This window comes from Mus musculus, chromosome 3 (genome assembly GCF_000001635.26).
Source record: "Mus musculus strain C57BL/6J chromosome 3, GRCm38.p6 C57BL/6J".
Taxonomy (NCBI): Eukaryota; Metazoa; Chordata; class Mammalia; order Rodentia; family Muridae; genus Mus; species Mus musculus.
Genome location: NC_000069.6, coordinates 125,538,562 through 125,566,431, shown reverse-complemented (window position 1 = coordinate 125,566,431; position 27,870 = coordinate 125,538,562). Strand labels below are relative to the sequence as shown.

The 27,870-nt window shown below is 36.7% G+C and overlaps 1 protein-coding gene across 4 annotated transcripts in view; it reads right to left on the bottom strand.

The window, feature by feature from the left end:
* The window catches only part of Ndst4 (N-deacetylase/N-sulfotransferase (heparin glucosaminyl) 4), a 324,323-nt gene that overhangs the window by 161,920 nt on the left and 134,533 nt on the right, over nt 1–27,870 (bottom strand). For all 4 annotated transcript variants that reach the window (XM_006501859.2, XM_011240189.2, XM_006501860.1 and 1 more), the window contains one exon: nt 4,922–5,009. In XM_006501859.2, coding sequence (XP_006501922.1) covers nt 4,922–5,009 — 88 coding nt within the window. The remainder of the gene's footprint in view (nt 1–4,921; nt 5,010–27,870) is intronic.

The window sequence follows — 27,870 nt, the reverse complement described above, 5'->3', positions numbered from 1 at the left end:
TAAAGAACAGAAGTCTGGATATTCAAGAAGTCTTATGAATGGGTTGGGCAGGCAACATTTATATGTTTATAAGTTGTCTAATACTGGTGGTATCAGACTCCCAGTTCACTGACTTTTTTTGTTATTGTATGAGGATCATCAGATATTGAAATCCAAGCTAAGAATCATGTATCATTCCCACAGATGCAATACTTATGCTAGGTGTTTCTTATGTGTGTAACTAAACAGACTGAACCATGAATTTGAAAGATCTGCTATTGTCACAGTGGAATAAAGAATTATTAGTCCCCATCCCACCCCCACTCCCCCCAAAAAACCCCAGCCTGTTTTTCTCTTAGTCAAGAGTGTTTAGGAAATGCTTTGATTCTCTTTCAGCTCTGTCATCATTGTTGTGCATGGCAGGAATCACAGAGTCCTCCCTGGACCAGGAACAAGGTCAATTACTCAATTTTAGGAATATTGATATAATCATAAAATATCAGCAATTTTGTATCAGAGATTATGCTAATTTACAAACACTCTAGGCAAGGTTGAAAGTGACATTTTTCAGCTTCCTTCTTTTTAAGTATCATACATTAATTTCTGCCAACCTTCCTCTTATTTTATGCTCGTCATATAATTTAGAGCCACATGAGGTTGACCCTTGACACTTTATATAGCTTAATGAAAAATATGATAGCAAGTTGTGCTGGTAGACCACAGTAGAATTTTAAGTGATTTCAAATTTAAGTGAAAATGGGATACTTTGCCAGTCAAAGCACTTACTTCTACAATACTCATGTATGCTTAAGTAACAGGCTAGAATGTTATTTGTATTTCATATGACTACATTGAAACCAGTTAAAGGTATTAAATTAGATTTGCTCCGATAAAGCTTTTACTTGTTATTTAAACATGATGCCTCTTTTCCTGTTTCCTAGAGGTTTTATGTCACAGTCAGGTACACGAAAGAAGATTACTCCTTGCCATTAATTTTCAAGGTTCATGGTTGTGAGAAAATAACATGATCCCCAAAGATCTTTAAATCTCTCAACATGAGGTTTTTGATTTTGTGTTTGTCATTGCTAAGGACTGAACTCTGAACATGGGGCAAGCGCTCTACTAAAGTCTACAGCATGGAATAAAAATTAAAAAAATAAAATTAAAAAATAAAATAAAGAAATGCATTCAGCCCCAAATAAAAAATGCTTTCAGCGAGATTTGAACTATAGATTAATGGATGTGATAGTGAAGCCATCAGAGCGAATAAGATTGAGAACATTCCATTGGTACCATATTCTCTTTTTGCATAAAAATCTGCCCCTTCTGTATGAAACAGTCTAATTTTTAAATGTGAAAAAATATTTCTCATTTTTCTTTTTATTTAGTGTCTGCCATGTCACCAATATGGATATACAGCCACCCACAGTAACCACCTGTTTGACTCTTATTAGTCAATAAAAGTGTATAAAAAGATATCTACTATCCTAAAATTAGAAAATAGATCCAAGTTAGTATTTCACAGACAATACTTTCAAGAGTACTCATAATAAGAACTTACAGATTCATGTATGGGAGATGATATTAGTCACACAGTTTTGGAGACGTGGAAACAGAGGCACAGAATGGTTAAGTAGTTTGTGTGTGTTTATATACTTGGTAAAATGTCAAATCCTTGATTTCAACACAACTCGTCTGTTTCCATTGAGTATCTTTTCATCCACAATGTATAAAGAAAATAAAGAACACCACAAAACTAACATAACAATTTCCCTTCTTTCATCTTGGAGGTTAACACATTTTTAATTAAGTGAAATTTTAGGGAGTAAACTGACAACCAGGGAAGACGATCTTGATCTAATTCCTAAACATCATTCATGACAATTAGTGATCAGATCTAGTCTTCTTCATTATGAAATTATAATCACCACAATAATTCTCACAGGACATCATGTCCAGTGAGAACCAGGATCAGCAGCACTCTCAGAGAGAGGCCTGAACTGAGGGGTTTTCATTCCGGGATGCTTTCATGATGCATTTTCGATCAAGAGGTAAACATTTCCAGACTCAAAAATTTCATTCTAAATTCCACCCTTCTATTTTTTTTTTCCTTTTTAATCAACACCATGTGTTCCTCATTCAATCTGCTACCTGTGCGTGAAAGACTATCAGGGGAGGTTTAATAATATGACATTTTAAGGCGAGATTGGCTTTAACATGTGAAGGTCAGAGAGGTGGACAGGTAAGGAACCATGATAAATGCTAATACATGGAGAAGCCTAATGCTTGCAGCAGTCATCCCTACTATACTAGAAACATGAGATTAAATGTCTTTAAAAAAACGAGGCTTATCAATCAGCATCCTCACATATTGGGAAATCAGATCATCTGGGGAGAGAACACACAAAGCTACCTCTCCATAGTTACACTTCACAGCCATCAACACACAGAAGAAATGAGCTTTCTGGCCTTTCAACCTTCTTTTCTAGAATGTTAACTTTCCAGATAGGATTGTGACTAGGTAAGGGTGAGACATACCATTATGACAAAGGGCATCACAACATCCAGTTTTTGAGACAACTTTGGTAGCTTAAATGTGTTAAAATGAACTCAATGTGCTATTATTGCACAATTGAAAAATAATTTTAAATATTCCTTTAGACAACACAACACAATTGTTAAATAAAGTTATATATTTATGTGGAGAAAATTACATTTTTAAGATTCATGTATTTATATATAAAATGTCTTATTTGCTAAGTGAGCTATTACCATATTATAACATTACTGACTGTTTCTTCCATCATTTCTTGGCTAGGCTAGTTCAAATTCAAAGTCAACAAATCTGTTTAAAAGAAAAAATTAAAATGTATCTTTGGGAGAGTATTTTATTTTTAATTTGTTTTTCGAAACAGGGTTTCTCTGTGTAGCCCTGGCTGTCCTGGAACTTACTTTGTAGACCAGGCTGGCCTAGAACTCAGAAAACTGCCTGCTTCTGCCTCCCAAGTGCTGAGATTAAAGGCGTGCGCCACCACGCCTGGCTGGGGGAGTATTTTAATAACTACCTTTGAAATATTAACAAATAGTATCCTGTTTAATTTTTTAATGGATATATATTGTTCACATGCACAGGATGATTAAAAAGAAACGAGAAATACCATAACTTCTAGCAACATTAACATCTGGCAGGTTTAATATGTCTGAGCACAAAAAGGAAATAAAAGATGAGTTGGGGGCTGGTGAGATGGCTCAGTGGGTAAGAGCACCCGACTGCTCTTCCGTAGGTCCAGAGTTCAAATCCCAGCAACCACATGGTGGCTCACAACCATCTGTAACAAGATCTGACTCCACTCTTCTGGAGTGTTTGAAGACAGCTACAGTGTACTTACATATAATAAATAAATAAATCAAAAAAAAAAAAAAGATGAGTTGGTTATGTAGTAATTTCAGTCCAAAAAATGGATTTATTTCTACTATGAATCTTTTTAAGACAAAATAGTACTGTTTGTTTATGAACTCCAAATAATCTTATAGCTTTATCCTCCTGCGTGAACACACACAGTTGTCACAGTTATCTGCTTTATAACATCATAGTTAGAGCTTCTTAGTGCTGAACTCATTTTTCAGGAGATTCTCGAAGAAAATTTACCAAACAACGACTACTTCAAAACTGTAAGCTGGAATCACCTCACCTGTGCAGAGATGATGGCCCAATCTCTTTGCAAAAATGCCATTTAAAATGTACAATTATTTGATTTATCAAGTAGCCTAAGTACTAATTTCCATCCAATTACTTTAAACAAATTTAAATATTCCAAAGTGGAACAAAAAGAAGACCACACATCAGGAAAAAACAAATAAGACATTGGTGATTCGCTCTGCTAACGAATCATGCTGAGCTTTGCCTTTGACAGTCCCTTTGCATAAGAAAGCTGCACTTAGGGTGACTAGAGGCTACCTGTGCATTGATATTTTTAGCGAGTCAATCAGTGGCATGGGTACATGGAGATGGCTGTGAAATGTTTCTGTTAAGATGCTAGGAACCTACAGCTTTCTTTCTTCTTAAAGCATTTAGTTTACAGCCGAAATGCCCAGGTAGGTGCAGATCTTGGTTGTCTCCTTTACAGAGGCCCCAACACATGCTTTACCGTTGTTATGTCTGTGAATGTAAGACAATACATTTTATGAGCATAGTTGTCTCATGCAATATAGCACAAGGCTAATATTCTGAAGATAAAATGTCAAAATCTGAATGTGAGAATGCAAAGAACTAAGATGTGGAAGAATATAAAGTAAGAAAATAAAGAGCCTGTTTGGGGAATTTGTGTAGGGCTGAGAATAAACAGAAAGATGACTGGACTGAGGCAGGAAAATGCATGACTAATTGTAAGGATTTTAATGGATACCAGAACTATTAAGTTGAAATCATTTTAGAACAAAATCATTCAAATGAAGGTAAATTAATAACATGACCTTTATAGTCTATTGCCTTTCTTTGAGTCTATAAAATCCATGTTTCATCAGCAGGTGTCTTCTGAATGAAAATAATATATATGAATGTATCTTATCTATCTACTCAAACATTTGATGGTTAAAAATGCTGCCCAATGAGGTTCATTATAGAATCTTTATCATTATCATTGTCCTTACACTGAGCATTTGCTTACATGACACATGCAAAGGGTACATAGGACACTTGGCACCGTGATGATGGTTCCTCTTACAGCATTCAAAAGTCAGTCTTCCTCATTTGCCCTTGATATTAGTAGCTCTTGCCAACAATACAAACTCGTTGGTTTTTTAACCCACCTACTCACACAATGCATCAAAGTTGCCCTCTCATAAGCAATATAGACATCCCACATTTAGTACTTATGAAACATTTACAATCCTAAATCCTATTTATGATGTAGCTGCCTGAGAACACAAAGCTGCTTCTTACCTGTGTGGTAAAACTTCCCTGAAAATCCAAGGTTGAAGGTAAAATTTGCAACCTGAGTGCGCAGTAAATTTTGAGTCTCTAGTAATGCCTGAAATAAATAAGAAATTAACACGATTTTAGAAAAGTAAACATGGGGCTTTGGGATGCTTCTTTCACAGTGTGTGTGCATGAGAGAAACAATAAGAGCCTTAGTGAGCCCCGGTGTCTGATGGGTATTGATTGTGTATTCATATTGCAGCCATTGTAATTATTACGGATGTTATTTCATTGAAGGTCACCAAACTGTGAAACAGTTAAATCCTAAGCACATTATGCATCACTGAGAGCCAATTCTCCAACTGCAGAGGCTTGAAATCATTTTTCATTTTGTATGAGACATTTCTTGAAATTCAGATTATTACATTTCCTTTCCATGGGGGAACTTTTTCAGAATTGTTGCTATAGACAAGTCCTATGCAAGTTACTAAGGAACAAGGCAAGAAGTTTTATTTGCTCTGCGACTCATTGTGTGACTGTGTTACCACTCCTCTGACTTTTAAGATAAAATTATTGAAGTGAAAGCTTTCTAAGGCATTGCTTGCAACTTTGAAAAGAGAAGGAAACATATATTAGTAAATATGATGTGTGTTGCTAATTCAACAAAGTAATTGTCTCTATTCCCACAACAAATCAAATATATCCTTAATTTATGTATTATAAATTACACTATTATAACTTCCCATTTGTAGGTAAGATAAGGACACACTGATAAGAAATAGCTAGAATTATTCATTCTAGCAATCCTTCAGCTATATAATCCTCTCTTATAGGATATAGCATAAGTTATATCACCTGTCTTAACCTATATAGCACAATTTAGATCTAGCTTAACCTATATAGCATAATTTAGATCTCACCCATATTTCAGATTTCTTAGTGGCATGACTACTAATTTATTGATTTAGAATTCTTTTTCTACTTTTCAATAGAATTTCCAAGGGAGTTTTATTCTGATGGAAAAACTGGCAGTATTAATTCCAATGTATTTTGGCTACTGCTATCCATCTGTTAGGGCAAAAAAGAGCCAAAGCTTAGATTGCTTACTTGGCACTGGTCATGGTGAAGTTTTTGCTTTAAACATTTTTATGATTTTTACTATTCTTTGTAAGTTGTTTAATTGTAATATAAGAGGAGGAAAGAAACATAGATAAAAAGAAGGTGGTACAAGGGAAGGGAGGAAAGGAAGGAGAAAAGAAGGAAGTGGTGGAAAGTGACCAAATAGATAATAATAAAATAATGCAGTCAGTGGTCATACAAGGCCCTAATTAAGTAGAAACAAACACGAGCAATTTATTTTTAAAGTGTGCTTTGTGTAACTTTCCTAATTGTTGTATAACTCATTTTGTAGACAAGTTTGGCCTTGAACTCACAGATATACTCTGTTTCTCAAGTGTCGGGATTAAAGGTGTGTGCCACCACACATTACAGTCCATTTTACAAGAAAAATCCAGTAACAACAACAAAACAAAACTGTGAAAAACTAGACTCATTAATTTTAGCCAGTCCTAGCAAAAACTAAAGGGCACAGAGACAGTATCCGAATTAACAAAATCAGAAATGAAAAGGAGACATAACAACAGAAACTGAGGAAATTCAAAGATATATTAGATCCTACTACAAAAGTCTATACTCAGCAAATCTGGAAAATCTAGATGAAATAAATTGTTTTCTAGAGAGATGCCAGGTACTAAAGTTATATAAGGGCCAGATAAACTATATAGAAAGTCCCATAACCCCTAAGGAAATAGAGGCAGTAATTAAAAGTCTCTAAAACCAATAAAAACCGAGGGCCTGATGGTTTTAGTGCAGAATTCTATGAGACTTTCAAAGAAGACTTAATACCAAGGCTTTTCAAACTATTCCACAAAATAGAAACAGAAAGCACACTACCCAATGTATTATATGTAGCCACAGCTACACTGATACCTAAGCCACACAAAGACAAACAAAGAAAGAGAGCTTCAGAACAATTTTGCTTATGGATATTGATACAAAAATACTCAGAAAAATTCTCACAAACTGAATCCAAGAAGACATCAAAAAGACTATTCACTATGCTCAAGTAGGATTCATCCTAGGGATGCAGGGATGGTTCAATGCGCATTAATCCACCAAAGTAATACACTATGTAAACTAACTCAAATGACACATAATGATCTCATTAGATGCTGAAAAGTCTTTGACAAAATACAACACCCCTTCATATTAAAAGTCTTGGAATGATCAAGTATTCAATGCCCATACCTAAACATAATAACATAACAAAATTGATATAGAGCAAACTAATAGCTAACATCAAATTAAATTGAGAGAAACTTGAAACAATCTCACTAAAATCAGGGACATGTCAAGGCTGCCCAATCCTTTTCTATTTATTTAATATAGTACTCATAGTTTTAGCTAGAGCAATTAGACAACAAAAGGATCAAAGGGATACAAATTGAAAAGGAGTAAGACAAGCTATCACTATTTGCAGATGATATGACACTATATGTAAGTGATCCAACAACAACAAAAAAATCTACTAGAGAATGTCTCCAGCTGATAAACAACTTTAGAAAAGTGACTGGATATAAAATTAACTCAAATAAAATCAGTAACCCTTCTCTACACAAAGGACAAAGAGGCTGAGAAGGAAATTAAGGAAAGAGCACACTTCTCAAAAGTCACAAATAATATGCCTAGTTGGCCATCACTGGAAAGAGAGGCCCATTGGACATGCAAACTTTATATGCCCCAGTACAGGGGAACGCCAGGGCCAAAAAGGGGGAGTGGGTGGGTAGGGGAGTCGGGGTGGGTGGCTATGGGGGACTTTTGGTATAGCATTGGAAATGTAAATGAGCTAAGTACCTAATAAAAAATGGAAAAGAAAAAAAAATTATCCAACTCTAACCAAGGAAGTGAAATAAATATGTATGACAAAAAACTTCAAGTCTCTGAAGAAAGAAATGGAAGAAGACCTCAGAAGATGAAAAGATCTCGCATGTCCATGGATATGTAGGATGAACATAATAAAAATGGCCATCTTAACAAAAGCAATCTACAGATTCAATGCAATCCCCATCAAAATTCCAACTCAGTTCTTCACAGAAATAGAGTCAGCAATTCTGAATGTCATCTGGAATAACAAAAATCCAGGATAGCAAAACCAATTCTCAACAATAAAAAAAACTTCTGGAAGAATCACCATCTCTGACCTCAAGTTGTAGTAGAAAGCAATAGTGAAAAAAATACCACATGGTTTTGGTACAGACACAGACATGCTGATTAATGAAATAGTATTGAAGACCCAGAAATGAAACCATACACTTACAGACACTTAATCTCTGACAAAGAAGCCAAAAATATACAATGGAAAAAAGAAACCATCTTCAATAAATGATGCCAGTCTCACTGGCTGTCTGTATGTTGAAAAATAAAAATAGATCCATATTTGTCACCTTGCACAAGTTTCAATTTCAAGTAGATCAAGGACCTCAGCATAAAACCAGATACACTGAATCTAATGGAAGAGAAGGCGGCAAAGAGTCTTGAACTCATTGGCACAGGGGGATATTTCCTAAACTGAACTCCAATGGCTCACTCTTTAAGATCAAGAATTGATAAATGGGACCTCATGAAATTGGAAAGCTTCTGTAAGACACAGGATATAGTTAATAGGACTCATCAGCAACCTACAGATTGGGAAAAACCTTCACTAACCCCACATATGATAGAGGGCTAATATCCAAAATATATAAATAACTCAAGAAGCTAACCACCAAAACAAAGCAAAACAAAACAAACAAACAAAAAACTCAAACAACCCAATCAAAAAAAAAAAAAGAGAAAAAAAAAAAAAGAGGTACAGAACTAAATAGAGAATTCACAACAGAGGAATCCCAGATTGCTGAGAAGCACTTAAAGAAATGTTCAAAGTCCTTAGTGATCAGGGCAATGCAAATCAAAATGACCCTGAGGTTCCACCTTACACCAATCAGAGTGGCTAAGATTAAAAAAAAAAAAAAAAACTCAGGAGACAGCAGCTGCTGGTGAGGATTGCTGGATTGCAAGCTCCAATGTCATGAGGTTCCACTTATCATTTCTTGATCTTAAAGAGTGAGCCATTGGAGTGATTTACAACCACTTTGGAATAGCTCTACCTGAAGAACCGCCTATACCACTCCTGGGCATATACCCAAAAGATACTCCAACATATTATTACAAGGACATGTGCTCCAGGATGTTCATAGCAGCCTTATTTATAATTGCCAGAAGCCAGAAACAACCCAGATGTGCCTCAATGGAAGAATGGTTCTAGAAAATGTGGTACATTCACACATGGAGTACTACTAGCTATTAAAAATGATGACTTCACAAACTTTATAGGCAAATGGATGGAACTAGAAAAATAACATCCTGAGTGAGGTTACCCAGACCTAAAAGGACATACATGGTAGATACTCTCTGATAAGTGTATATTAGTACAAACGCTCAGAATAGCCGTGGTACAACTCAAAGACCATATTAAGCTTAAGAAGAAGGAAGGCCATAGTGTGGATGAGTCAAACACAATTAGAAGGGGGAGCAAAATAATCATGAGAGGCAGAGTTAGGGAGGGACCTGGGTAGAAGAGGGGAGAGGGATACAAAAAGGGGGACAGGACCAGGTATGGGAAGAGACAGAAGAGAAGTCCAGAGGGCCAGGAGAATAAATAGAAATAATTAAAATAGGGCGTGGGGAACTTGGGAACCACTAGAAAATTCTAGATACCAGGGATGTGAAGGGTTCCAGGATCCAATGGGGATGACATTAACTGAAATACCCAACATCAGGGAGATAGATCTCGAGGAGACCACCTCCAGTAGATAGACATGGCCCACAGTGGAGGGATGGGGCCAGTCACCCATCTCAAAATTTTTAACCAAGAATTGTTCCTGTCTAAATGAAATGCAGGGATAGAAATGGAGTCGAGGCTGAGGAAAAGGCCATCCAGAGACTGTCCCACCTAGGGATCCATCCCATCTACAGACACCAAATCCAGACACTGATGCTGATGCCAAGATGTGATAGCAGACAGCCTTGTATGGCTGTCTTCTGAGAGGCTCTGCCAACACCTGACTAAGAGATATGAAGACATTCACAGCCAACCATTGGACTGAGCCAAGGAACCCCAAAGAAAGATCTGAAGGAGCTGAGGGGGATTGCAATTCTACAGGAAGAACAAGCATATCAATTAGCCGGACCCCTCAGAAGTTCCAGAGACTAAACCACCAAGCAAAAAGTATACATGAGGAGGTCCATGGCTCCTGCTACATACGTAACAGAAGACAGCTTCATCTGGCATCAGTGGAAGGGTAGGTGCTTGGTTCTGTGGAGGCTTGATGTTAATGGGGATGCAAGAGGGGTAAGGCAGGAGTGGGTGAGTGTGTGTGAGCACCATCTTAGAGGCAAAGGGGAGTGGGAGGGGACGGGGAGTTTGTGGAAGTGAGACCTGGAGGGGGATATCATTTGAAATATAAACAAATAAAATGATTAATAAAAATAAAACACATATTGTTGGATACACACACACACACACACACACACACACACACACACACACACACACACATATATATTTACTTCATTATCTTCTTCCTCTTGAATCTAATCCACTTATTTTACCCCTCTGAGTTCCTGAAGTCATTCATTATTGTACATTCATTCACCAGCACTGAAATTCATTATGTGCTCACTATTGTGTCGAGAATGGAAAGCATGAATCATGTAACTTTCGGCCTTAATGCTGACATAGGTTGGGATGGAAAAGGAAGAGAGAGGAGAAGGGGAAGGAGAAGGAAGAAGGAGGACAGAAAGGAGTAGTAGGACCACAAGGTGGGGAGAATAAGAAACTGACTGTCACACATGTGTAATTGTCCCCGTATTGAAGTCTAGATCTTGTTTTGATGGAAGTTTTATAGAACATGTTCCTACAAACCTAACCATTGAGTGCTTTGGAGGGAAACACTCTAGTAAGGAAATAAAAATCTACCTGTAGAAATCTACCTGTATCAACCATCACCCTACAAGCCCCCCACTATGTTTCTCTTGTGTTTTAAAAAAATCTGCGGGGAACAATAACACTTCCACTGTCCGTTTTCAGTTTCTTCTACTTCCTTACTCTGTTGTCATTGCTAAGCTTCCAACACAGCAAGAGCATTGGCAACCTGGCTCAGGAAGGCAATTCATTTACGACTCAAAGTTTATCAGCCATTTTACTTTAATTTTTCTGATATCTATAAAGTGGAATAAGGGACATATCATAAAATTATTTTAAGATGACATCATAAGGGACCTGCAAAGAACTAATTGCTGCCTACACGTTAAAATTTCAATAAATCATTTTCAATAAATGAATCAATTCTGGTATTGTCTACCTTTCTTCCAATTGTAAATCTTTGGAAAGTTTTAATCTCTAATTAGGCTACATACATCTCTCTATCCCTGACTTCAGCAGGTAATCCTTGACCTGAGCCACTGTCTGCCTGTTGTGTGTGTCCATGCCTTCCTCACTCCTTTGAGACCCACCATTATTGCCAATCCCTTTTGAAACTCTATCATGCCTTAGCTCTGTCCAAATGCCATCTCTCAGCCGAAACCAACCTTTAATGCCTCCAAACTTTTCTTTTCTTCATCTCCCAGAGAGTATTTCTAAATGATTTTCTTATAATTTGCATAGTTTTCTGCTTTATTATATTAACTCTGCATCTTATTCCCCTCTCTAGTCAATAAGAATGTTCGGGTTGATCAAATCTTAGTCATTTTTTTTCTGTACTCCTTGTTGGAAATGATAATTTTTTGCATGGGAAATGTTTTCCTAGTCATATAAAAGCATATGTTAATGCATAACAACAAATAGGATTCATTCCATTTATTTTGTTTGAAACTTTTTTTTTCTTCATTGCTAAAATGATGAACATAGATCAGGCGAATGTTACTGAACAGTAGAGACAAAAACTTATAATTCTCTAGCATATTATATAATACAAACTCATACAACAGTGCATTTCAACTTGACTAATGGAAGATCAGAGGTCAAGGCACATAGGCTCACGTATCCTGACACGACTCAAATCTGTTGAACCATACAGACATTTCCATTAATGGAAAACATAGATTTGTCCAGGCATCAGCTTCTAACACATGTCATGACTAACGAGAGTAAAAAGGAAAACACTAGGAAAATGAAGCGAATAGACTCATAAAGAAGCAGCAAGGTTATCCAAGGTGTCTTGTTTTAGAGTGAGGAAAGCAAAGCAAAAGACACCGTCAATAAGACAAAAAGGCCACGAACAAATTGGGAAAGGATCTTTACCTATCCCAAATCGGATAGGGGACTAATATCCAATATATATAAAGAACTCAAGAAGGTGGACTCCAGAAAATCAAATAACCCCATTAAAAATGGGGCTCAGAGCTGAACAAAGAATTCTCACCTGAGGAATACCGAATGGCAGAGAAACACCTGAAAAAATGTTCAACATCCTTAATCATCAGGGAAATGCAAATCAAAACAACCTCAAGATTCCATCTCACACCAGTCAGAATGGCTAAGATCAAAAATTCAGGTGACAGCAGATGCTGGCGAGGATGTGGAGAAAGGGGAACACTCCTCCATTGTTGGTAGGATTGCAAGCTTGTACAACCACTCTGGAAATCAGTCTGGCGGTTCCTCAGAAAATTGGAAATAGTACTACCGGAGGATCCCGAAATACCTCTCCTGGGCATATATCCAGAAGATGTCCCAACCGTTAAGAAGGACACATGCTCCACTATATTCATAGCAGCCTTGTTTATAGTAGCCAGAAGCTGGAAAGAACCCAGATGCCCCTCAACAGAGGAATGGATACAGAAAATGTGGTACATTTACACAATGGAATACTACTCAGCTATTAAAAAAAATGAATTTATGAAATTCCTAGGCAAATGGATGGACCTGGAGGGTATCATCCTGAGTGAGGTAACCCAATCACAAAGGAACTCACACAATATGTACTCACTGATAAGTGGATATTAGCCCAGAAACTTAGAATACCCAAGATATAAGATACAACTTGCCAAACGCATGAAATTCAAGAAGAATGAAGACCAAAGTGTGGACACTTTACCCTTTCTTAGAAATGGGAACAAAACACCCATGGAAGGAGTTACAGAGACAAAATTTGGAGCTGTGATGAAAGGATGGACCATCTAGTGATTGCCATATGCAGGGATCCATCCCATAATCAGCTTCCAAATGCTGACACCATTGCATACACTAGCAAGATTTTGCTGAAAGGACCCAGATATAGCTCTCTCTTGTGAGACTATGCTGGGGCTTAGCAAACACAGAAGTGGATGATCACAGTCAGCTATTGGAAGGGTCACACGGCCCCCAATGGAGGAGCTAGAGAAAGTACCCAAGGAGCTAAAGGGAACTGCAACCCTATAGGTGGAACAACATTATGAACTAACCAGTACCCTGGAGCTCTTGACTCTAGCTGCATATGTATCAAAAGATGGCCCAGTCAGCCATCAACGGAAAGAGAGGTCCATTGGACTTGCAAACTTTATATGCCCCAGTACAGGGGAACGCCAGGGCCAAAAAGGGGGAGTGGGTGGGTAGGGGGTTGGGGGGGGTGGGTATGGGGGACCTTTGGGATAGCATTGAAAATGTAAACGAGGAAAATACCTAATTAAAAAAAAAGAAATAAAATGTAAACCTATCTCTCTATAATAAATTTGAAAACTAGAAGTGCTAAGCCTTGAAAATTACAGAGGAGATGAAAAAAATATGTAAAACAATAAAAAATCTAAAATGTTATAATCATGATCTAACAAAAATGATATATGAAGTTAAAAGTAGATGAAACATAATGAAACATTGGAAATCACCACCAGATTTTGGAAAACCGATTGTTAATAATTTGGAATAATATATCTCAATTTGAGAATAAAAACATTTCATAAAACTAAAATCAAAATACTAGGTAGTTTATATATTCCTTTCTATATTAATATGTTTAGGAAATTAACTTGAAATTAGAAGTAAAATAAAATAGAATCTAGTCTGGATAATAGTTCATATAAAACATGTATTGGGCTTTGAAATTTATCCTTATTCTGTTTATAAGGAACTCACTAAAGATCTCGGTAGGACTTTAAAATAGTAAGTATGTAATTTTCTTAAGAACACATTTTTCATTATTGAAATTGACATTATTACTTTAATTTAGTCTATGATATCATAATGAATTCTTCAGTATTAATAAAAGGAGTTGATCTTTGTCTTTAAAGTCCATACATCTAAAGAGACAGATGGAATTTTTCAGAGCATTTTATCAATTTTGGAGACAGGATGAGATCCTGATTTAGATGCCTGCCACTGGAATCAGGTGTATATTTTACCATAGTTTCCAAAAAAGTTGAGAAATTCTCATTAGCCATGTGAAATAACCTCCAGGAAAACAGTGTGCTTCAATGAGTTGTATGGTGTCATCTTCAGCAATAGACTCATATTGTCAGTTTGTGGAGAGCAACCCACAGGCTAGGTTGTTTGGGGAGAGGGCCCAGGGAAACTCTTTAGCCAAAAACTCATTTAAATGCAACACATTTCTGCCACTAGAAGTTTCATTTGTGCTGACAAGATGCATCTAGTTGGGGTATGACTCCCTTGTTCTTTAAAAATTTAATTCAGATCACTGTCATATCCATAGATATTTTAGGATGCTTTTATTGCATTTCTTTTTATATGACTTCAAAAATTGTCATTGGTTTTATCAGTCCTTCCCCATACTTTCTCCTGTGTATCTCTCTTTCCTCATCCTCCCTGTTTGATCCTCTTAGGCCCATCTCTCTGTGACCAGCCATAACTGTTTTATCTCTCCTTCTTAGGGAGCTCTGTCACCATGCCCCATTCCCTTACGTTATACAGTAACCCTTATGGCTAGATTGTAGCTTTCTTATTGGAGATTTAATAGGTGGAAATCACATATGCATAAATACATTGCACACTGTCTTTCTGGGTCAGGGTTACCTCACCTGGGATGAGTTTTTTCTAGCTTCATCCATTTACTGAAATTTTCATTTCTTTTAACAGCTGAGTAATGTTAAATTGTATAAATTTACTATATTCTCTTTATCCATTCATCTTTTGACAATCATCTAGTACATTTCCAGCTTCTGTCTATTATGGGTAAAAGCGGCAATGAACATAGCTGAGCAAGGCTCTGTAAGTAGATGAAGTATTCACTGGGTGTATGCTAAAGAGTGATATAGCTGCATCTTGGAGTAGGTCTATTCTCAATTTTGCAAGGAATCACCACACCGATTCCCATAATGGCTGTATAAGACTATATCCCCACCAGCAATGAACGAGTGTTCCTTTACTCTGCATCCTCACCAGCATGAATTGTCATCTGCCGCATTGTTCTTGGCTCTCTGTAGTTTAGTTTGCATTTACCTGGTTAGAGAACTCTCCGTTGGGATCTTTACATCATTATTTAATTAAGTTGTTTGTTTTCTTGATGTCCAATTTTTGAAATTCTTTTTGTTTTGTATTTGAACCCACCATCAGATATGTAGTTAGTGAAAATCTTTTGTAATTCATCGGCCTCTGTTTTCTTCAAATGACAGTGTCCTTTAGTGTGCAGAGGATTTTGTTTCTTGATATCCCACTTATCAGTTGTTGAGTTTAGTGCTTGTCCTAGTGGTGTTCTCTTTAGATCTTTTCCTGTGGCAATAAGTTCAAATCTTTTCACCATTTTCTCTTCTGTCAGATTCAGTGTATTGAGTATTATGTGGAGGCCCTTGATTCATTTGGATTTTCTGCAAAGTGATAGGAATGGTTCTGCTTGCATTCTTCTACATGCAGCCATCCAGTCTAACCAGCACCATGTATAGAAGTGCTGCCCTTTTTTTTTTCCCAGTGTGCACTTCTGGCTTCTTTATCAAAAATTAGGTGTGAATGTGTGTATATGGACATAAGTCTGGGTCTTCAGTTCAATTGTAATGATCAACATGCCTGTTTTTATGCTAGTACCACGCTGTTATTAACATAGCTCTGTAGTATAACGTTAGATCAGCAGTTCTTGCGTTGTTCAAGATGGCTTTGGCTATCTTATTTTTGTGTGTTTTCATATGAAGCTGAGAATTGTCTTTAAACACACATAAGGAATTGTTTTCTTTGCATTGAATTAAGTAGGCTTTTATTATATATTTCCTACTGAAAATGAGAAATCTCATCTTTTAATATCATATTCAAATTCTTTCTTCAGTGTCTTAAAAGACTTATCTCTTAAATATTTCACTTCCTTAGATAGAGTTACCCCAAGATATTCTCTTTTCTATTTGTGGCTATTATGAAAGATGTTGTTGTCCTGATTTGATATTCAATCTATTTGTTATTTGTATCTAGAAAGCTTATTGATTTTTGCGTTTTAATTTTGCACCTTGCTACTTCCATGAAAGTGTTTATCAGCTCTATAACTTTGCAGGTGAAGTTTTTAGAGTTACTTATGTATACAGTCATATCATCTGTAAATAAGGATAATTTGACTCCTTGCCTTGCTATTTGTATCTCCTTCACCTCTTTCAGCTGATTCATTACTCTATGTAAAACTCTAGTAGTTATTGAGAGTGTATAAAGTAAGAGGAGATAGTGAAAATATTGTTTCTGATTTTAGTGGAAATATTTGTGATTATCTGCATTTAAGTAATTATTGGTTTTTATCTTGCTGTAAATTGCCTCTATTATTTTAAGAAAGTTCTTATATTCTTAAGCTTACCATGATTTTTTGAAGGATGTTGAAATTTTTCATAAGCATTTTCATCTAGTGAGATTAACATGCGGTTACTTATTTCCTGTTTGTGGATTACATTTATCAATTTATGTATGTTTAACCATCTCTGCACCTCTGGCATGATTTCCTTGATCAAGGTGGAATATCTTTTTAAATGTGTTCTTGGATTTAGTTTGTATCTTATGGAGATATTTTTTCATTTATGTTAAAATGCAAATTTATCTGTAATAATCCTGTTTTGCTGGGTCTTGTTATACTAGATATCAGAGCAACTGTAGCTTTGTAAAATGAATTGGAAAATGTTTCTATTTTGTGAAATAATTTGAGGAGTTTTGGCTTTAACTCTTCTTTGAAAGTCTCATCGAATTCTGCATTAAATCCATCTGACCCTGTTTCTTTTTTGGTTTTTGGTCTTTTAATTTCTTATTCTATTTCACTAGGGATTACAGATTTGTTCCATTTGCTTATCTTTTCTTGATGGTAGGTGGTATATATGAAGAAAAATATCCACTTCTTTTCAAGTTTCAAAGTTGATGGAGTGCTGATTTTTACAGTATGCTTTGATGATACTCTGATTTTTTTGATATATGTTATGTCCTCCTTTTCTTCTCTGATTTTGTTAATTAGATATTTTCTCTCTGCCTGATACTTAATTTAGCTATTGTTTTGTCAATTTTATTCTTTTTCTCAAAGAACAAACTCTTTGTTTCACTATTACTTTGTATTATCTCCTTTATTTCTATTTCATTGATTTCAGCCTGGATTTGATTATTTCTTGGTTTATTTCCTGTTTGGTTTACTTCCCCTCCCTCCTCCTCTTCTGCCTCCCTCTCCTCAGCCTTCTTCAGAACTTTCAATTGTCCTGGTAAGTTACTAATATGATAGAACAATTGTTCTTTGGGCAATTAACACTGTAAACTTCCCTTTGAGAACCACCTACACTGTGTCCTATAAATTTTGGTAGTTGTGTTTTCATTTAGTTCTAAAACATTGTTAGTTTCTTTCTTAATTTAAATCATGATACATTTTTTTTTCATTCATTAGTGAATTGTTCAGTTTCCATGAATTTTCAATTTTTCTGTCTTTGCCATTTCCAGATTTAATCTATGGAAATCAAAAAGGATATAGGGCACAATTTCTATTTTTTCTCATATCTGCTGAGATTTCCTTTGTGCCCCATTATGTGCATGTGTCACTAGGATCCCTGGGAATGGGAGCAGAGAGGAAGGAGAGGCCACATCAGATTTTCTGCTAGAAATCTTAGGGCGTGACTGTGAAACTGGAAGGAGAGTGAAGAATGCCTACTCTTTTTCTTAACCCCTGTGGCCAGTGAGTTTTCAGAGAGCACCTGAGGAAGTTGGTAGCTGAGCCAAAGGGTCACATATCCCTTCTGGCTCATTCACAGCCTCTTTTTCATTAAATGTTATTGCATAGAACATATGCAATATAATATCCATATATTCCTACATAACCTCAGATTTTATATTACTTGCTTGAGTGCTTTTATCCTGGTCTTCCTTGGGGAATACTAACGCTCCCATTCCCAGCATTCCCTAGTAGTATGCATTTATTTATTTATTTATTTATAGAATTAAAGCCTCCCCACTTTGGAATATCAATTAAACTCATGATCATCCTCCCCTGGCCTCTCAATTCTGGGATTGCAGTTATAAGCAACCCTCCCCAATTACACTGTTCAAACATTCAAAATTGAGAATTCAGAAGTGATAGTCTTTACATTTATATTCCACACCATCTTTTGTTATAATCAATAACTAAATAAAAATGGTATCTCTTTCTTTAAATAGACAAAAGATATCTTTAGAATCATTTTTCCAAATTAATTATACTCTTATTTTCCTGATAGAAAAAAAATGTTTTATTAAAGATGATAGGATTTAGGCAACACATAGGGGCTAAAATTGAGCACATTTATCTTATCACTCAATTTAACCTTCATAATCTGAGGTCCCATTTATGTGATTGTATGGCCACATGCATATTAGTCAATTTCTCATATGTGGTTCCAAGACTAAATACACAAATGACAAGTAATAGACCTGAGTCATAAAGAGTGTGATGCTTTTAAAGTTTGTTTTTGAATGTTCCTAACTCTCTTTATACCCTTTCACCCATAAAGGTAATCTTCATTTTCTTTCTTTGGTTCATTTTGTTTTTGTTTCTGTTTTTTTGTTTTCTGGGTTTTTTTTTTTTACATTTTTAATTAGATATTTTCTTTATTTACATTTCAAATGCTATCCCCAAAGTTCCCTATACCATCCCCCTGCCCTGCTCCGCTACCCACCCACCCCCACTTCTTGGCCCTGGTGTTCCCCTGTACTGTGGCATATAAAGTTGGCAAGACCAAGAGGCCTCTCCTCCCAATGATGGCCGACTAGGCCATCTTCTGCTACATATGCAGCTAGGACATGAACTCTGAGGGTACTGGTTAGTTCATATTGTTGTTCCACCTATAAGGTTGCAGACCCATTCAGCTCCTTGGGTACTTTCTCTAGCTCCTCCATTGGGGTCCCTGTATTCCAACATATAGATGACTGTGAGCATCCACTTCTGTATTTTCCTCACACAAGACAGCTATATCAGGGTCCTTTCAGAAAAATCTTGCTGGCATATGCAATAGTGTCTGGGTTTGGTGGAATGAACATCCAGAAAATGCCACACCTGGGGATCCAGCCCATAAACAACCACCAAACCCAAACAATATTGCAGATGCCAAGAAAAGCTTCCTAACAGGAGCTTGATATAGCTGTCTCCTGAGAGGCTCTGTCAATGCCTGACAAATACAGAAGTGGATGTCCACAGCCATCCATTAGACAGAGCACAGGCTCCCCAATTGAGGAGCTAGAGAAAGTACCCAAGGAGCTGAAGGGGTTAGCAGTCCCATAGGAAAAACCACAATAGCAACTAACCAGTAACCCCTGAGCTCCCTGGGACTAAACCACAAATTAAAGAAAACACATGGAGGGACTCATGGCTTTAGCTGCATATGTAGCAGAGGATGGCTTACCTGGTCATCAATGGGAGGAGAGGCCCTTGGGCCTGTGAAGGTTCTATGTACAAGTATAGGAGAATGCCTGGGCTGGGAACCAGAGGTGGGTGGGTTGCAGAGTAGGTGGGTAGTGGAGAAGGGATAGATGATTTTCAGAGGGAAAACTAGGAAAGGGGATATCATTTGAAATATAAATAAAGAAAATATTTATTAAAAAGAAAAAAGAAAAGAAAAATTCAGAAATGAAAAGGGAGAGATAACATTAGAATCTGAGGAAATCCAAAAAGTAATCAAACCCTACTACAACAAAACTGGAAAACCTGGATGAAATGGACAATTTTCTAGACAGATACCAGGTATCAAAGTTAAATCATGATCAGATTAACGATCTAAACAGTCCCATATCCGCTAAAGAAATAGAACCAGTCATTAATAGTCTCCCAAACAAACAAACAAAAAAAGCCCAGGACCAGTTGGATTAATACAGAGTTCTATCAGACATTCAAATAAGACCTAATTCCAATACTCCTCGAACTATTCCACAAAATAGAAACAGAAGGCACTCTTCCCAAATCATTCTATGAAGCAAAAGTTACTCTGATATCTAAACCACACAAAGACCCAACAAAGAAAGAGAACTTCAGACCAATTTCTCTTATGACTATCAATACAAAAATACTCAATAAAGAAAGCATTTGACAAAAATCCAACACCCATTGGAAAGATCAGGAATTCAAGGCCCATACCTAAACATGATAAAAGCAATCTACAGTAAACCAGTAGCCAACATCAAAGTAAATGGTGAGAAGCTGGAAGCAATCCCACTAAAATCAGGGACTAGACAAGGCTGCCCACTTTCTCCATACCTATTCAACATTGTACTTGAAGTCCTAGCCAGAGCAATTCGACAACAAAAGATCAAGGGGATACAAATTGGAAACGAAGAAATCAAAATATCACTTTTTGCAGATGATATGATAGTATATATATATGTGACCCTAAAAATTCCACCAGAGAACTCCTAAACCTGATAAACAGCATCAGTGAAGTAGCTGGATATAAAATTAATTCAAACAGGTCAATGTCCTTCCTGTACACAAAGAATAAACAGGCTGAGAAAGAAATTAGGGAAACAACACCCTTCTCAATAGTCACAAATAATATAAAATATCTTGGTGTGACTCTAACTAAGGAAGTGAAAGACCTGTATGATAAGAACTTCAAGTCTCTGAAGAAAGAAATTAAAGAAGATCTCAGAAGATGGAATGATCTCCCATGCTCATGGATTGGCAGGATCAACATTGTAAAAATGGCTATCTTGCCAAAAGCAATCTACAGATTCAATGCAATCCCCATCAAAATTCCAACTCAATTCTTCAATGAATTAGAAGGAGCAATCTGCAAATTCATCTGGAATAACAAAAAACCTAGGATAGCAAAAACTCTTCTAAAGGATAAAAGAACCTCTGGTGGAATCACGATGCCTGACCTAAAGCTTTACTACAGAGGAATTGTAATAAAAACTGCATGGTACTGGTATAATGACAGACAAGTAGACCAATGGAATAGAATTGAAGACCCAGAAATGAACCCACACACCTATGGTCATTTGATCTTTGACAAGGGAGCTAAAACCATCCAGTGGAAAAAAGACAGCATTTTCAACAAATGATGCTGGCACAACTGGTTGTTAACATGTAGAAGAATGTGAATTGATCCATTCCTATCTCTATGTACTAAGGTCAAATCTAAGTGGATCAAGGAGCTCCACATAAAACCAGAGACACTGAAACTTATAGAGGAGAAAGTGGGAAAAGCCTCGAAGATATGGGCACAGGGGAAATATTCCTGAATAGAACTGCAATGGCTTGTGTTGTAAGATTGAGAATTGACAAATGGGACCTCATGAAACTGCAAAGCTTCTGTAAGGCAAAAGACACTGTCAATAAGACAAAAAGGTCACCAACAGATTGGGAAAGGATCTTTACCTATCCTAAATCAGATAGGGGACTAATATCCAATATATCTAAAGAACTCAAGAAGGTGGACTCTAGAAAATCAAATAACCCCATTAAAAAATGGGGCTCAGAGCTAAACAAAGAATTCTCACCTGAGGAATACCAAATGGCTGAGAAACACCTGAAAAAAATGTTCCGCATCTTTAATCATCAATGAAATGAAAATCAAAACAACCTCAAGATTCCATCTCACATCAGTCAGAATGGCTAAGATCAAAAATTCAGGTGACAGCAGATGCTGGTGAGGATGTGGAGAAAGAGAAACACTCCTCCATTGTTGGTGGGATTACAAGCTTGTACAACCACTCTGGAAATCAGTCTGGTGGTTCCTCAGAACATTGGACATAGTACTACCGGAAGATCTAGCAATACCTCTCCTGTGCATATATCCAGAAGATGTTCCAACTAGTAAGAAAGACACATGCTCCACTATGTTCTTAGCAGCCTTATTTATAATAGCCAGAAGCTGCAAAGAACCCAGATGCCCCTCAACAGGGGATTGGATACAAAAAATGTGGTACATTTACACAATGGAGTACTACTAAGCTATTAAAAAGAATGAATTTATGAAATTCTTAGGCAAATGGTATGACCTGGAGGGCATTATCCTGAGTGAGATAACCCAATCACAAAAGAACTCACATGATATGTACTCACTGATAAGTGGATATTAGTCCAGAAACTTAGAATACCCAAGATATAAGTTACAATTTGCAAAACACATGAAACTCAAGAAGAATGAAGACCAAAGTGTAGACACTTTGCCCCTTCTTAGAATTGGGAACAAAACACCCATGGAAGGAGTTACAGAGACAAAGTTTGGAGCTGAGACAAAAGGATAGAGCATCTAGAGACTGCCATATCCAGCGATCCATCCCATAATCAGCCTCCAAATGCTCACACCAATGCATACACTAGCAAGATTTTGCTGAAAGGACCCTGATATAGCTGTCTCTTGTGAGACTATGCCGGGGCCTAGCAAACACAGAAGTGGATGCGCACAGTCAGCTATTGGATGGATCACAGGGCTCCCAATGGAGGAGCTAGAGAAAGTACCCAAGGAGTTGAATGGGTCTGCAACCCTATAGGTGGAACAACATTATGAACTAACCAGTACCCTGGAGCTCTTGACTCTAGCTATATGTATCAAAAAAAGGCCTAGTCGGCCATCACTGGAAAGAGAGGCCCATTGGACATGCAAAGTTTACATGCCCCAGTACAGGCGAATGCTAGGGCCAAAAAGTGGGAGTGGGTGGGTAGAGGAGTGGGGGGGGATATGGGGGACTTTTGGGATAGCAATGGATATGTAAATGAGGAAAATACCTAATTAAAAAATATATAAAAAATACTCAATAAAATTCTCACAAACTGAATCTAAGAACACATCAAAAGATTATACAACATGATCAAGTAGGATTTATCCCAGGGATGCAAGGATGGTTTAATATAAGGAAATCCATCAGTGTAATCGACTATATAAACAAACTCAAAGACAAAACCACATGATCATCTCATTAGATACCGAGAAAGCATTTGACAAATTCCAACACTCATTCATGATAAAAGTCTTGGAAACATCAGGAATTCAAGGCCTATACCTAAACATCATAAAAGCAATATACAGCAAACCAGTAGCCAACATCAAACTAAATGGAGAGAAACTTGAAGCAATCCCACTAAAATCAGGGACTAGACAAGGCTACCCACTCTCTCCCTACCTATTCAATATAGTATTTGAAGTCCTGGCCAGAGCAATTAGACAACAAAAGGAGAGCAAAGAGATACAAATTGGAAAGGAAGAAGTCAAAATATCACTATTTGCAGATTATATGATAGTATACATAAAAAGTTAGACCAGAGAACTCCTAAACCTGATAAACAACTTTAGTGGAGTTACTGGATATAAAATTAACTCAAACAAAGCAGTGGCCTTTCTCTACACAAAGGATAATCAGGCTGAGAAAGAAATTAGGGAAACAACACCCTTAACAATTGTCACAATAATATAAAATACCTTGGTATGACTCTAATTAAGGAAGTGAAAGATTTGTATGATAAGAATTCCAAGAAATAAATCAAAGAAAATCTCAGAAGATGGAAAGATCTCCCATGAGATCATGGATTGGCAGGATCAATATAGTAAAAAAAAGGCTATTTTGCCAAAAGCAATCTATAGATTCAATGCAATTCCCATCAAAATTCCAACTCAATTCTTACAGAGTTTGAAAGGGCAATTTGCAAATTATTCTGGAATAACAATAAACCTAGAATAGCAAAAATATTGTCAACAATGAAAGAATCTCCGGTGGAATCACCATCCCTGATCTCAAGCTGTACTTCAAAGCAATTGTGATAAAAACAGCATGGTACTGGTACAGTGACAGACAGTTAGATCAATGGAACAGAATTGAAGACCCAGAAATGAGCTCTGTACAAGGAGATAAGAATGGGTCAATTTGCATTTTTCTACATGCTGACCACCAGTTGAGCCAGTACCATTTGTTGAAGATGCTATCTTCTTTCCACTGGATGGTTTTATCTCCTTTGTCAATAATCAAGTGACTATAGGTGTTGTGGGTTTATTTCTGGGTCACATGCCCCACTATGTTCATAGCAACCTTTTTTATAATAGCCAGAAGCTGGAAACAACCCAGATGTCCCTCAACAGAGGAATGGATACAGAAAATGTGGTACATTTACACAATGGATTACTACTCAGCTATTAAATACAGTAGTTTATGAAATTCTTAGAAAAATGGATGGATCTGGTGGATATCATTCTAAGTGAGGTAACACAATCACAAAAGAACACAGGTGATATGCACTCAATGATAAGTGGATACTAGCACAGAAGCTCAGAACACCCAAGATACAATTTGCAAAACACATGAAAGTCAAGAAGAAAGACCAAAGTTTGGATAATTCGATCCTTCTTAGAAGGGGAAACAAAATATCCAATGGAAGGACTTATAGAGACAAAGTTTGGAGCAGAGACTGAAGGAATGAACATTCAGAAACTTCCCCACCTGGGGATCCAGCCCATAAACAACCACCAAATCCAGACACTATTGCAAATGCCAACAAGATCTTGCTGACAAGAACCTAATAAAGATGTCTGCTGTGAGGCTCTGCCAGTGCCTGACAAATACAGAAGTGGATGCTCACAGCAATCCATTGGATGAAGCACAGGGTCCCCAATGAAGGAGCTAGAGAAAGTACCCAAGAAGCTGAAGGGGTCTGCAGCTCTATAGGAGGAACAACAATATGAACTAACCAGTACCCTCAGAGCTCCCAGGGACTAAACCACCAAACAAAGAAAACACATGGTAGGACTCATGGCTCTAGCTGCATATGAAGCAGAAAATGGCCTAGTCTGACATCAATGGGAGGAGAGGCCCTATGCTCCAGTATAGGGCTATGCCAGGGCCAGGAAGCAGGGGTGTGTGGGTTGGGGAGCAGGGTGGGGGAAGAGTTAGGTGATTTTCAGAGGGGAATCTAGGAAAGGGGATAACATTAGAAATTTAAGTAAAGAAAATATCTAATAAAAAAAAACAGAAAAAAAAGACTTAAGAATTGGATACAAAGATACTAAGACCACGTGATCTCTCTATTTCACTTCTCACAAAACATGACTCATAATTTAATGTGAGTCCTCTGAGTACTTTCTGAGCAGGAAACTTTCCAGTCTTGAACCTGTTTCTATCTTCCCTATTCATATTATGCAGCCACAACTGTGACAAAGCAGCTACAATAATCAGCTTCTATGAAGAATAATTTTGTGGTCACGGTTTCATAGGTTAAAGTCCATGGCTATTTGTCCTGATTAACATAGGCCTTAAGTAGGTAGGAAAGCAGAAAGAAGTTAGGACCATGTAGGAGGCTTTGGTAGTATTACCAGCAAAAGATAATAAGAATGGGGCTCTTTTTTGAGGCACTGATCATGCAAAATTATAAAAGTTCAAATAGTGTTGGTGCAGCTTGTATGGTGTGGGAAGTGGAGATGTCCATATTTTTAAGAAAGATTCAGGTTTCTAACCCTGAGTGAAGTAAAGAAAAGTTGGGAAGACTCTTAAGAAAACATACAAACAAATAATACTTTCAATACCCCCACCAAAATTTCTTCCCCACCTCCCCAAAGCATCAACACACTGTGGAAATCTCCACACATTGCCTTAATAGGAAAGAGTTTCAAGTAATTTCTTTTAGTTTTATTTTCACCAGGGACTAGATCCAATATTTCAGAGACAACTATACACTTAATATAATTTCATAGCACAAGTCATATTTTGAAATAATGGAAGGTCAAATTTCACACTGACTAAAGATCCTGGCAAAGAAGACAATATCAGAAAGTTGATTTGACTTTGAAACGTAACACTAACTCATAACATGTATGAATAGAGTCTGTAATTTCTGCTTGATTATCAAAGAACACAGGAAGGTTATTTAAATCATTAAATTTGACATGCATTTATCGTGTTGTAAAATTTGTCTGATTGCATTGCTGAAACACTTCAACTGTCTTTAAAGCCCTTTGTATCAGGTGCAAGTGAGTTTCTTTTTATACCTGCAACTTGGTTAGAGGAGATTCTCAAAATCCAGTTTGTGCTTACAGAATTCTTAGCCACTGACACCTGTCATTTTCTAAGGGGTGCTAGGTGTGTGTCTACCTCTTTTTTCCTGAACAGCAGTGTGGTTCTCAGGTCAGGATCAGCATTCATTGAGAATGACCGGTGCTTCTCAGTTTTTACAACACCCAGCTTCTCTCTGAAAGGCATTCTTCACTTCAATTTACCTAGGTCATTTCAAACTGTCTCCATCTTTCCTGTAAATATTACTCAGCCATAACCATGACAACACATCTACAATAATCAGTTTCAAAAAAGACATTATTTTTATGTCTTTAGAGTTTAAAGTTCATGGCTATTTGGCTTGCTTAACACAGGACTCTAGTGATATAGTATGTGGTTTCTGTCCACTTCTTACTAGAAATGCAAAGGGAGACATGGAAAAAGATTATGGTGATCTCCTTTATCAGGAGAACTCACACCTTAAAGCTTCAACTACATTGTAGAAGCACAAGCTGAGGACCAAACAATCAAACACAGACCTTTGGAAATAATTTAAATCCCAGCTACCTGTTTTACTTTTTATAAATTTGAATAAAATAAGAAAATGAACAAAAATGCAAACCTCTTTGACCTTTTAAAGAGCATGATTTAAGTCCTTGGCATCCTTTTTTTATAAATTGATTCCACTAAGACTTATCTTTAATCCTAGTATTTAATTAGCTTCAAGGTTTTGACACCAAGTCTATATACCATGACCTACATATATTTTGAATTTCAAAAATATAAATATATTGTAACTTCAAAGCTCCTCATTTGCAATATGACTAATTTCTTAAGAATTTTTAATAATGTATCAACAGATTACTTTTATAATTTTGCAAATACTAAAGTAACTGAATAAATAATCAATCCACATTAAGATTGAACTAATTAGTAGGGTTTTTTTTTTTGGTGGGGTAGTACAATAATGAAAATAGTGAAAGTTTAGTGAAATAACAGGTGGCTTTAAGAAGAATAAATCACATAGGGAGAGAAACAAAGCATGCACACACAACCAAAAAAACAAAACAAAACACAAAGCCTCTCCCTCTTCTTAGGTGACAGTGGGCATGAGGTATCTCAATATGTGTCAGACATCATCATAAGGATGGGAATTGTCCTGGATGTGGGGTTCTTTATGTGTTAGGCAAGAACCTTAATGTGTAATTGCATCTCTTAAAATTTCAGCTCCTATGGAAAAGGGTTACTGATTGAGGAAGCTCTGAGCAGATACTTTCCAGTCACCATCTTTGGATTCTGTTCGAGATGTGGAACTTAAACTGTTACCATTATTGGACCAGCACAGATGGTTTTACATAAAGGGGTAATCAATAAAACAAATTCCTTAACAAGAAATTAGGTCTGTGAAACCTAATAATACTGTAAGAATAAACTTTATGACCAAAATGCTTACTAAATACAATATTATGCATAATTTTGAATAGTGTTAATGGCATTAATATAATGGAGA